The sequence below is a fragment of the Cornus florida genome, unplaced genomic scaffold, assembly GCF_030987335.1.
Source record: "Cornus florida cultivar Cherokee Brave unplaced genomic scaffold, ASM3098733v1 CherokeeBrave_3.0.0_Hap2_Chr09, whole genome shotgun sequence".
Taxonomy (NCBI): domain Eukaryota; kingdom Viridiplantae; phylum Streptophyta; class Magnoliopsida; order Cornales; family Cornaceae; genus Cornus; species Cornus florida.
The window spans coordinates 67,961,638-67,974,289 of NW_026775579.1; the positions used below are offsets into that span (position 1 = coordinate 67,961,638).

General features: G+C 36.2%; 1 protein-coding gene and 1 long non-coding RNA gene across 4 annotated transcripts; one reads left to right on the plus strand and one right to left on the minus strand.

The window, feature by feature from the left end:
* Positions 1-222: 222 nt before the first annotated feature.
* On the plus strand, positions 223-2,745 carry LOC132274223 (uncharacterized). The gene is made up of 2 exons (XR_009470361.1): positions 223-2,218; positions 2,340-2,745. It is a non-coding gene; the product is annotated as an uncharacterized LOC132274223 (long non-coding RNA).
* A 6,463-nt stretch (positions 2,746-9,208) lies between these two features.
* LOC132274224 (immune-associated nucleotide-binding protein 9-like) lies at positions 9,209-12,270 on the minus strand. 3 transcript variants are annotated; one of them, XM_059775451.1, is made up of 2 exons: positions 12,138-12,270; positions 9,209-10,509 (listed from the first exon to the last, which is right to left on the minus strand). In XM_059775451.1, the coding sequence occupies exon 2, from the start codon at positions 10,485-10,487 to the stop codon at positions 9,453-9,455; it is 1,035 nt and encodes a 344-aa protein (XP_059631434.1). In that variant the 5' UTR covers positions 10,488-10,509; positions 12,138-12,270; the 3' UTR covers positions 9,209-9,452. The 3 variants fall into 3 exon arrangements, with proteins under 3 accessions (XP_059631434.1, XP_059631432.1, XP_059631433.1); XM_059775449.1 differs by having other exon boundaries at positions 9,209-10,535; XM_059775450.1 differs by having other exon boundaries at positions 9,209-10,488; positions 12,138-12,268.
* Between the last annotated feature and the right edge of the window lie 382 nt (positions 12,271-12,652).

Sequence of the window (12,652 nt, forward strand, 5' to 3'; positions counted from 1 at the left end):
GATCCAAAACCTAACGAGGAAATATCAAAATAACTAGTTTGTTGGCAAAAGAAAAGAAAAAACCTTAATCAAATTAGACTCATTGCTTATACTAAGATACAATGCAGCAACCACCACACTAAAAAAAACTAGAATAATAATAATTTAATAATAATAATGCATTGTGAGTGTTTTTAGATAATTACAATAACTAATTCTGGAAATGGACTTCTATTATGCAACTTTTTGGTGTGATTCAAAAAGATTAAAGGAAATCAATAACCTCTTCGAACTTAATTCTTGGGCTACGACTTTCACTGAATCCAACACTTTCATACTTAAACCTCTACTTGTAAAGCTGGAAGAACCCAACTACAGGGCTCGAACTAGGTTTAGGGCATAGTGTTCATCATTCAAACACTTTCAGCGAACCAGAAAGAGAAAATCAGATCACTGCAAATCTAAGAAGCTCCACGCTTTACAGGCAAGTACTCATCTCTACACTCTTCGCTTTGATTGATAGCATATTATATGTGTATGTATCTTCAAGAAATGAGGACTATTTATATCTGCAAAACTCTCGTCTCACTCTCTCTCAACAATTCTTCACATCTCAACAAAACCCCAATCTCTCTTTTCTCTCAACACTTCTTCTCTTCCTCTCCCAAAAGCCCCAATGCGGTGGCTGATTACTTGATTGAGAGACACAAATTGTCTCTTGAAACTGCTTCGAAAATCTCTTCTCCCAATCTGAAAGGCCCGAAAAGATCGATTCGATTCTGTCATTTCTCGAGGAAAGTGGTGTTTCGGATACGAATCTCAAGCGTGTCATCAAACACGCGCTTCAACTTCTCTCTGCAAATCTTGAGCTTTCCATCAAACCCAAATTCAAGTTTTTTCAAGACTTGGGTATTTCTTCTAGCGATGTTGTGAAAATTGTTTCGGCTGACCCTCTGATTCTAACTCGTAGCGTTGATAGTCAGCTGACCCCATCGATTTTAGCATTGAAGAGTGTTTTGGTTTCGAATATGGATGTGTCTAGGGTTTTAAAGAAATCTGGGTTGTTTTTGAGGTATGATTTGGTGAAAACTATGATACCCAATATTGAATTTTTGAAGAGCTGTGGCATTAGTTTGTCGCAAATAACTCGATGTGTCTATAATACCCCACCATTTTTCACCAATAAACCGACCAGAGTTAAGAGAATTAGTCAAGAGGGTTGATGAGATTGGCTTTGACAGGAACTCTAAGATGTTTCTTCCTGCGATTCAGGCTATTAGTTCTATGACTGTAGAGAATTGGGAGTTGAAATTGGAGGTCTTTAAGAGTTTGGGGTTTTCGGAAGATGACATTTTGTCAGTTTTTAGGAGAGCACGTCAGGTATTTGCTCTGTCAGAGAGGAAAATTAAGGCAACAACACAGCTTTTACTTAGCACAGGCAAATGTGATATCTCACATGTTGTTAAAAACCCAGATTTACTTGGTTACAGTGTTGAGAGTAGGCTTAAGCCACGGTTAAGAATTCTGGATGTTTTGGAAAGCAGGAATTTGCTTCTTAAAAAGCGGAGTTTGGCAACTGTGTGCAGGATGACTGATAAGAAGTTCTTTGAGAAATATTTACTCCCTCATTCAAATGAAGTTGGCAAATTATTTGTGGCTACAAGGCCTCGTTGAAGGCATAAATATGTGCTTAAGATCATGACTTCATTTGTGACTTAATGATTTAATACCTAGAGACGGGTGTGACTGAATCTTTTTTCCAAAAAGCAAATGACTTGGCGGTATAGCATGGCAGGTAAGTAGGTACTATTTTCTTCTATCCATATGGTGCACTACTGAGAAAAACAAAGATTAATTTTCCAGCTGGCTGTATAATTTCAAACGTGTTGAAATATATCCTTAATTTAACATTTCTTTTTTCTTTTTTCAAATTTTCAATTGAGGCATCATGTTGAATAATCCTGATAGGTATTCTATCTTGCTCAAGCTTTCTCATTTTGTGTGAGGCAATGATTATTAAGTATCTGCACGTATAGCCACGATCTTATTCTTGACATATAATTTTGTCATTGTGCAGAATTGTATGCTGTTTTAAGTTTTGTTTCTCATTTATATTGGTGCTTATAGTACTTATGCATGTCAGTACTGATCTACCAATATAACTATGATTTAGGGAAGTAATTAAGGTTCTTCTTCCAGTGCTAGCGGTATCCCGAACGAATTTGTCTGCATTCTGCAGGTTCTTCTTGCAATAGTGAATTTTGACTTAGATTCACTGACTACTACTTAATTGTTTTTCTATAGCATATTTGATGTGGCTTCTTTTTTGATTTCCTTTCCTACAAATTTTGCATTTTTAGGAACTTCTGAGATGATTCTGGTTTAGTTTGTGGAACTCTGTTACCACCTTGAGACTGGATTGACAAAAAGATTAAGCACTGCAGTATAGAATGTTATAGAAACTAGTCAGAGGAAGTTATTACATGAAGAGTTCTGGACTGAATTGATACAAGAGATTAAGCACCGCGGCTTATGTTTTTTCTGAGAATCAACTTCCCTTTTAAGGTCACTCCCATGAACTAGCTGAGTTGATCTGTTGATGTCAGTTGGTTGGAGCAATAGTGTGTGTGTATATCTTACCTACCAAAAAAGAGTTGATGCTGGAGAGATGTTAAATATGATATCTACTTGTTGTTCTGAATTCTATGTCGTTTGATTTTTCTTAGCATGGTTAAAAAAATGTTCTCTCTTGTTTGGTTTCCTCTACTTCTCAGCCCAATATCTAGTCAGCAGAAGAGTGTAGGGTAGATTTATCCCAGGGCATTTGTAGCTTGTGGGGGTCTATGATTCTGCATTATATCGTAATCCTCAGACTCGAGACAGCTCTGTTTATCCCAGGCAGGCAGCATTAGACAGCTCTCGTTATCCTCAGACTTGAATTCTGTAGAGATGTCTCATATATCTGATGAGATTTGGTTGATTCTAGTGCTAAGATAGTATTACCAATGAGGTAGCGGATCTCTCATTTGAGGTGATTCTAAGGTAGTGTTATTATGGCAGATGTGGTCGTTGCTACTGAGAAAGTTTTATGTTGTCATAGTAGTAAATAAAGTCATGTTGATATAGCTTGTTGCAAGCTGGGATGGAGCCATGAATACTGTTCACAAGCGCCCGTGTTTTTTTTTTTTTTTTTGGGGGGGGGGGGGGGGGGGGGGGGAGGGGAACAAGATCCCTCTCCTGTACCTGTTCCCTCAAGGCAGTGATACTACTTACAAAAATGTCTGGTTGGGATGTTCGCTAGAAATCCCCCAATTTTTTTGTTAAGAGCATCACCAATTGGACGGAACATGATGACTGATCCGTTGGAGAAGATCCGGGCCTGATCTGTTGGGTGGCACATGCCTCCCCAGGCCTTAATTCGCTCCGTCCATGGTGGCAAGGCCATCTTGTGAAAATTGGATAAGTGAGTTCAGCAGTTGGCTAAAGCCAACAAAAGGGGGACTAGAGAAATTTGACAAAAACCCCTTTTTAAGTGGAATATTTGATCTGAGAAATTGGTTGAAATTGAAATAGTTGTGGTGGTGGTAATAAAAAGAATTGCAAGTAGTTTCACAAACGAAATGCTGTTGACCTCACCGCTCAATGTGCAAAATTAGCTATTCTTTCATTCAATCAAATAAATCAAAACAGAGCATATGTAATGATAAAGGCAGGCATATAAGTTGCCTAATTTCATGGATTCTAACTTGTAGGGTTGCAGAAAGGGAGAGACGCATGGTAATTCAGTCAGGAATTCAGTTGAAAAAAAAAAATAATAAAAGGCGCCTATTTAAAAGATATTATAAAGACTGACAATCCAAAGAAAAAAAAAATACAATTTGAGAGTAAGGAAAACACAACAGAATGGAGAAAATATTAGATGGTCCTTGACTATGTCCAACAGGCGCTTTCCAATTAAAGAAACTGGACTCATCAAAATTATAAAAAACCTAATCATGAAGTTTGATTGAATTGAACCACCAAAAGACTTGGTGGTGAACAAGCTAATAATTTCTCAAGAGAATGGCACAATCCTTTATTATTTTCACCTTTTGTCCAATGCTACCTGAAATAAGTTTGTTATGATCTTAATATAGTCTAACACAATCAATTCAAAATGATGATCTCCAACACTCTATTAATATTAAGTTAATCTAACAAAATATTAAAAGGAATTGTCATCATTAAACCCCACTAGAACCATTAATTTCTAAGTTCTATTTTAGAACATTAGTCATTGAATTTATTAATTCATTATATATTCTTCAAGTTTCTAACTTTAGATTGATTCAAAATTGTTTACGACTTGTTCATTAGCATAAACAGTTCAGGGTATGTCTAAATTTATGAGGACAATAGGCATACATGATTAATGAAAACAACAAATTAGTTTAACAAAAAATGAGAGCATATGGAGTTGGAATTTTCCATCTACAAAGTAATTTATGGCTATTGAAATGTTGAATGAGGGAATTAAGCGGAAGAGGGGAAAATAGACTTCGAAAATTTGTGAAAGTAATGAAGAGGGATTTGAAGGGCATATAGATAAAAATCTAGAATGAAATGTGATTGCAGTAATTATCACTGAGATTGGAATAAAGTAGTATTTATTTAACCTTACAAATTCAAAGGGTTTATCCTCGTAATTATGTGTGTTAGAAGGTGTGTTAGAAGGAGACGTTAGATTGTAGTTAATTGGTGTTGTAGTATGTGCTAGAGGTCGTTGAATCTGTGAATCATGTACTCCTTCATTGCTTGGTGGTAAGGGATGTTTGGTTTATGTTCTTGACAGCATTTGGTCTTCTTTGGGTGTTTCCAGAATCCAGACACACTGGAGACTTAAAAAGGGTGTATGGTGGAGAGCAGAGTCAGAGATACTTGGAGGCTACTCTCCTTTGTATTTGGTTGGATCTATGGCGTGAGAGGATTAAGAGGTCCTTAGAGGGAGAGGAAGCTCCTATTTGGTCTCTTAAATACAATATTCTTCTTTTTTATTCTTTTGGGATTATGGGTGGGATTGTACTTTCTATGGATCATCTTTTGAATTTTGTAGATAACTTAAAGTTATAGCATTTATGTATTCTTCTTTTGTTCCTTTGGGAGCGCTCCCGTCTGAGTGCTTTTTATGAAATCTTACTTATCAAATATATATATATATATATATATATATATATATATATTACTACATATTATCAAAAAAATTGGTAGGGCGCCTTGAACAATTAGATGTTCTAAATCAAAACATAACAAAATAAAAAAATTTAACACTGACAAAATTTGACATTGAGGCTCCGTTTATTTCAACGTAAAATATTTATTTTGAAAAATATTTTTCTTTTTCAGGTTATATATATCGATGTTTGGCAAAGGTGTACGTCGAAGTTGAGGTCGAGTCTATCGGGCGGACCTATAAAATAACTTGTCGAAAATTGATGAATAAGTTATTTTTGTTATATTTTAATATTTTTTTTCTTCGTAAATATTTACGACAACCAAACACTAGAAAATAAAAAAATATTTTCTTAAAAATATTTTACGTCCAAATAAACGGAGCCTTAATAAAAAGCAAATGGAGAGGGTAAAAAGTTCTATCTATATTTCTTTCTGCTTAGGACCACCGCCAAGGACCGTAACTTAACTTTTTCACTTTCAAAGTAGAAAGTCAATGATTCAAAATAGAATTTAATTTTTTCTCAAATTATTAAATATGCCTTCCGGAAAGTATGAATCAAGATATTAAAAAACTAGAGAGAGAGAAACCAATTCATTCTAAAAAAAAATGAGGAGTTATTTTGAAATGACATAGGTTAAAATCATTGACCCAGGAGTTATTTTCTACGATACTATGGGTTTTTGTTCGATACTAGGGGTTTTTGTAGAGCATTATCGGCCCTAGATTTAAGTGAAATGATATATATTAAAATTAGGGTTAAATGCAAAAAACCCCCCTGAACTATCGGGGGTTTTGCAACTAACCCCCTTGAATTAAAAAAAAAACCCTGAACTATGAATTTGTTGCAATTTGCCCACTCAGGCCACCGGAAAAGTAAAAAGACGAAACTGCCCTTCCAAGTTTGTTATATACTCAATACAACCAAACCCGAAGCCACACACACTGCAGAAATGGAAGAAGTGGCGGCAGCACTGGTGGAGATCTCTTTGCAATTCGTCAACCGTGGATGTGGAACAGAGCATCGATCATCGTCGTAGCCGCCGAGCGAGAGAGAGAGGGGTGAAGGTGATGGCAGCCGGCGCGTGAGAGAGAGCTCGGCGGTGTGGGTTGTGGATATTTCGGCTGGTAGAGAGCTCGATGGTGTAGAACAGCGACTAGGGAAGTCGCGATTCTGGCACAAATCAGAGAATGGCACAGCGGTGACGGATCTGGCGTTGGCGACAACGGCTTGTGTGCGTCGGTGATTGATAGAACAGCGGGCAAGATGGGTTGTGGATGAACTTCGGCAGTGCTCGGATGGGGGCGAGACGGTGACGGCGAGCTTTCGCAGCGGTGGGCGACGGGTTGTGGAGAAGATCAAGGCAAGGATAATGGATACTTGGGTGAGTTGTTTGCTTGCACTTAATAACTTTTGATTAAAATTATAATGCTTACTATTCCTGAATGGACCTTCCTTGCTGCCACCAGCACCACCATCAGAAATAAAAAATTGCACAAGAGATACTTAATATTGTTTGTTTTCATCTGAATTTTTTTGTTCTTCAGATGTGAGTTGTCCATAAGATTCGACTTGGATTTGGAGATGGACCCCGGCAATAAAATATGAATTTAAAACCAAAAACATGGATCTTGCTTCATTTTGATTACACAGTTTGGTGTTGGATTTCAAAAAATATGTGGGTCAAATCAATTAAATATGAGTCTGAATTGGATTTCTTTCTCAAAACTAATACTCCTGGGTTGTTTTTGGCTCACACTTTTCCATTGAATTCTATTCTGAATTATATTCTTGCACAAGGGATTTCTATGACAACAAATAATGTCTCAATTAATCATGGGAAACAGGGAACTGTGTTTTTGGGTTGTATTTGGGCTTAAATCTTAACACGTTGAGAAAATATGGTAGACATCAGTAAACTGCAAGTAATTTTGATTCATTTAAGTAGGTTGTGATCCTGGTTGGTCTCACTATATTCATTCTGCCAGATGTTGGAAAAAACAGCTGAGTATAGCAAAGGATGCTCGCCGTGTTGATGTCCTCTGTCATAGGATGTTCTTGAGTTACAGGCTCCTGGATGGAACTTCCATGTTTAAACAACTGCATGAAATTGTTAGCGATGCCAAAGACCAAATTAGAAATAGAGGTTGGTCCAGTGAATGGAGTTTCGTCCAAGATGGCACGGGGCATCGTCAGCAGACTTTTTGTTGCAGTTGATGTGCATAAACTCTGCTCTCTTGCAATTGAGAAGGTAGATGAACGGCTGGCCACCATTTCTAACAGGAATCCAAACTGCGGAGGTTATTACCCATAATCATTTGTTTATATTTACTTCCAATCATTCAAAAGAATTATAGGCAAGTGCTCAGATGGGGGTGAGACGGTGATGGCGAGCTTTCACAGTGGTGGGCGACGGGTTATGGAGAGGACTCAGCCGCAATGAGGTGCTTCACGGTGTGATGGCAGCGGCGAGCTTGCCTTCGGATGATGGTGGTGGTAGTGGAGCCACCACTAATGACGACTCATGGTGCAATTAATTTGGGGTGATTACCAGTGACGACTCGTGTGTATATCTATATATATATAAATATATCGATTGAGCTTTGGTGTTTCAGTACGAATTACTGTATTTGAATTGATTCAATTGGGAAATTGTTTGAGAAACGTTTGTGGCTACGGCGGTGATGGCAGTGGCTGGACTGGTTCACTATGAATTATTTAAATTTTTTAAAATTGTGGTTCAATTGCTTCGAATGGTGGTGGCAGTGGGATTTTAGTGTGATTTGGGTTAAACGACTTTCGGTGTGGAAGATGGGCTTGTCGGTGTTGAACCACGAACGCCTGCTGTTGAAGATGGTGAACAGTTATAGGGCGTGTTTGGGTATGCTATGGGGTCTATGGAAATTATGGGCATTTTAGTCCTTTCATGCATATAAGGGCAGTATGGTCTTTTAAAATAAGTAAATTATTTTTAACGGCCAAAACTTGCCGGATTTTTGCCGGATGGAGTTATCTGAAACAAAATTGAATAGTTCAGGGGGTTAGTTGCAACTTTTGTAGTTTAGGGGGGTTAATTGCAACTTTGTCAATAGTTCAGGGGGGTTTTTTGCATTTAACCCTTAAAATTATAACAATTCAACTTAAGATTTAGGTGAAATGACACATGTCAAAATCATAATAATTCAACTTAAGATTTAGGTGAAATGACACATGTCAAAATCATAACAATTCAATTTAAAATAATGTAGAGAGATTTTAACTTAGAGGATCCTAGTCTGCACGTTAGATTGTGTGCTATTTTAACCTATTTGTCCAACCGAACCCCTTTGCTAGGCATCTTAGATTGCCAAGTATTTTAACCTATTTGTCTAACCGAAGAGGTTTCTCCTTTGCTAGGCACCTTAGATTGCCGACTATTTTAACCTATTTGTCTAACCGAAGAGGTTTCTCCTTTGCTAGGCACCTTAGATTGCCAAGTATTTTAACCTATTTGTCTAACCGAAGAGGTTTCTCCTTTGCTAGGCACCTTAGATTGCCGACTATTTTAACCTATTTGTCTAACCGAACTCCCTTGCTAGGCACCTTAGATTGCCGACTGTTTTAACATATTTGTCTGATCGAAAGGGTTTCTATCCAATTAATAGTGGTGATAAGCTCAAACACGGGTCCATTCACATTAGACAAATAGGTTTAATCATTTTCCGAATTACTAATTCCTTGTGGCAAAACTTTTTGAAAGTACAATTATAACCTTATAAAAAGCAAAATGTTTAAAGAGAACAAGAAACGTGTATGCATAAACCTGAATTCAATTCATTAAAGATCTATAACACATTAATTTGAACACAACTAATAAATCAGCGAAGCTATAAAACTCTAAACCTCATAATCAAGTAATAATCCTCAGTGTGAGCTAACCTACTTTAATACCCGAGATAAATTTCATCAAAAATATTATACAGCATTAAAGTTCCAATTAAAATATGGTTAATAATAACTAACTAAACATGGAAAATTAATTAGCCAAAGAATTCAAATATATTTCATTTAATAAAAGTAAAAAAGCAATGAAAGACTACTGGCCACGCTATCAACAAAATACTTAGAAGCATTCATCCAAAAGAAACACAATATTTGGAAGGATTTCTAACTAATCAACATAAAAATTGATTCTTTGAAAGTTTACTCTGTTGGCTGAGCAATTTCTCAAAAAGTCGATAAAAGAAAACCTGAGGTGGGTGTCAGCATTTCACCATAATTTTATTAAAGAATGGCACATCTGCCACTTTCAGCTTGCTTGCGAAGCTCCTGCGTCTCCCTCTGAGCTCTCTCTAGATGTTCTCTCAGCTTACGAATTTCATCGTTAGACTTCATTTGAGAAGCTTGTGCAATCTTTTCGGCCTTCAATCGTGCAGCGTGCTCTGCCGCCAACTGATGCTCAAGCCTACAAGTGGTCTCTCTAAGCTTCGACTCAACTATTTCTGTTATTCGCTTCAGCTGCTCGTTATACTCCTTATACGATCTCTGCATTTGCTCCTTCATCTCCGACATCTCCCCTTTAGGACACCTCTCCAAGGAATTAACCTCTTCTGCACGATCACGGAGTTTCATAGCTCCTTCCTTTAGTTCAGTAAATATCTCATCTGTATATGGCTTTCCACCATTCTGTGCCATGACCTTGTTCACAAGGGAAAGAAGCTGCTGAAGTTGTTCAGATTTCTTGAGTGTATCACTAGTCTTGTTGTCGAAAAGCACCAACCGATTTTCACACAATGTCAGGATTTCCTTTAAAGGTTCAGGGCACTCACGGCCTAAGTAATCTTCCAGCGTTTCATCATTTTCCTCGAGGTCATCACCGCCAGTGAAAACCACGATCACGTAATCATTGATTTTGCTTCCAAACAGAGTCCGTAGGCTGTGAAGAGCAGCTTCTTCTTCTTTCGAGAAGCGTGTCCTTACTGAGAAAACAACTAGAACAGCGTGGATGCCGTCCTTGGCCATATTGATGCACTTGACAATTTCTTTGCCGATGAATATTTCAGATTCGGCAGAAAAATCAAATAAGCCAGGAGTGTCGATGACATTAAGAACTTGGCCGTCTTTCAGTACGGTCTTCTGCAGCTCACAAGTACTTGTAACACCAGCTGAACTCGCCCTTGACTTGAATGCCTTCCTTCCAATGATGCTATTGCCAGTTGCACTTTTGCCATTACCGGTACGTCCAACCAAAACCACAGTCTGAACCCCATTTGAAGGAGAAGTGATCTCCCAATCATCGTCAACCCAACTTCCGCCCATTCTAAAAGATCAAATTATATATCTTCAAGGAGAAATTTCAATACAAATCTGAACAATACTTACACGTCTTACAAGATATTAAACAGCTATATAAAACAACAAATGCTTGTTTTGCTATTGAGTTCAAGAATAACATTAGATAGGAGAAAAAAGAAAAAATAACAATAACATGTATTTAAGTTTTTTTTTTTTTTTAAAAAAAAAAAAAAAAATGGGATAGCATTACATTCTTGTTTAGAAAAGGGACATGAAATGAAAGAAAATATTTTAACCAATTTACTATCATGTCCTAACGTTAAGATGGGATTCAAATATGTTTTAAATTTTCTCCTCCAAAATGTTAAGGTTTTTTTGTTATTATGAAAATTTAGTTGTTATTCTTTCTCTCCAAAACCTATCCCTCCAAATCTCTCTTTATTATGTTTATTTTATCTCCTTAATGGCAAATTAAACATGAAAATCACTATCCCTTCCCTTCCCTTCCCTTCCCTTCCCTGTCTTTTCTTTTCTTTTCAAATCATCAACCAAATGAACAGAAAAATTAAAGCAAACAAAATTAGACAAAAGGAATGTGATGACTTTCCAAGAAAAAGGAAAAAGAAAGAAAGAAAGGAATATGATGACTTCGCAAGATAAAAATAAAAGGAAAGTGGTTGTTTCAGAACTTAGAGACTTGATCATTGGGCTTCTATAGTATATCTGATAGTTTTAAAATTATTTTTTCTATTTCATGTCACAAATTTTTTGTGGGTGAAAATACTAAATTTTTGGAAAACCCTTTTGTATATCACAAGTATTCACAACAAATTCAATCCTAAATATATAGCTCTTGCCAACTCAAGCCTATTAATATTCAACTTACTTATGTCTAATAAATTGAAGAGTCATATGATATAGACGAGCTAATAAGAAGAGATAAATTAGTCTCTCCGCCCTAAGATAATGTGGGATAAAGTTATTAGAAGGTCTAAGAATGGATAAAGAGAATTCACGTAGTCGATCCGATCCATTCTTACGGCAAAGATAGCAAGGATATCCAATCGATGATATCAAGGCAAGAATGATGATAGCTCTTTGAAAATTCTCTTGAAAGCAAACCATCTTCAAGAAACTACGTCTTTCGGCATTGCAGGCCAACAAAAGAAACAGACAACAAACAGAAAGAACTGTTCACAAAACTAATTCTGAAAATATAATTAGGGTTTTGACTATAAAATCATACACAGTGGTCTGTTTTGGCGGGCATGTTATTTTTCCTATTGAATTTACTTTGAATTGCCTCCCGTTACAAGATTATATGCACTAAAAATAAACAATAATACTACGTACATATCACACACAAACACATAGCATATAAAACTAAAATAAGAAAAGTAGAAAAGCAATAAACTACTGTAGTTAACGCTTCAAATCACGAGTGAACTGACCAATAACAAACTCTATCGTTCGAAGAAAATAAATCACTTCATAACAATATCGAAGCGAGATAGATAGATAGATTAATAACCAGCGAATGGAATTGCAATCGAATTGATCATAATTTTTCATGACTTTAAAAAATTACGATATAATTACGAATTGAAAGAAAAAAAAATCATAAAATTAGGGTTTTATGGATCCAAGTATATAGCTAAAAAAAATAGGATTTACCTGAGACTGAAAAATCTCTTCGTTGCAGTTTGATATGAAGAAGAAGAGGAACCACAAAAAGATAATTAAATATAATATATATAGAGGAAGAGATAAGGGGGGAGAGAGTAATTGCGTTAAACTCCAATTACCATGTCCAACAAGGACTCATTAATGAACAATGATAGGATTAGTTTTTAAATTAAGGAAAAACTAGATTTTGGTGACTAAAATTAAAAAGATTCGTATTCCGGTGGCTTTAAAGTCGATAAAAGCAAAATTAAAAAGATTCGTATTCCAGTGGCTTTAAAGTCAATAAAAAATAACTACTAATGAAAACTTGAAAAATATTTGGCAATAAGTGATTATTTAATTTTATTGTCCAAAATACCCTTTCATCGATCAAGACATCCCTAATTCCTTCTTTCTCTTCTCCAACCCCATTTTGAAATATCAGACGTTTCAAAAGTCATTATATTAATTTATTTTGTTATCACGGTGCAATTGACTCAAAATTCAAGAAATTATTATAATCA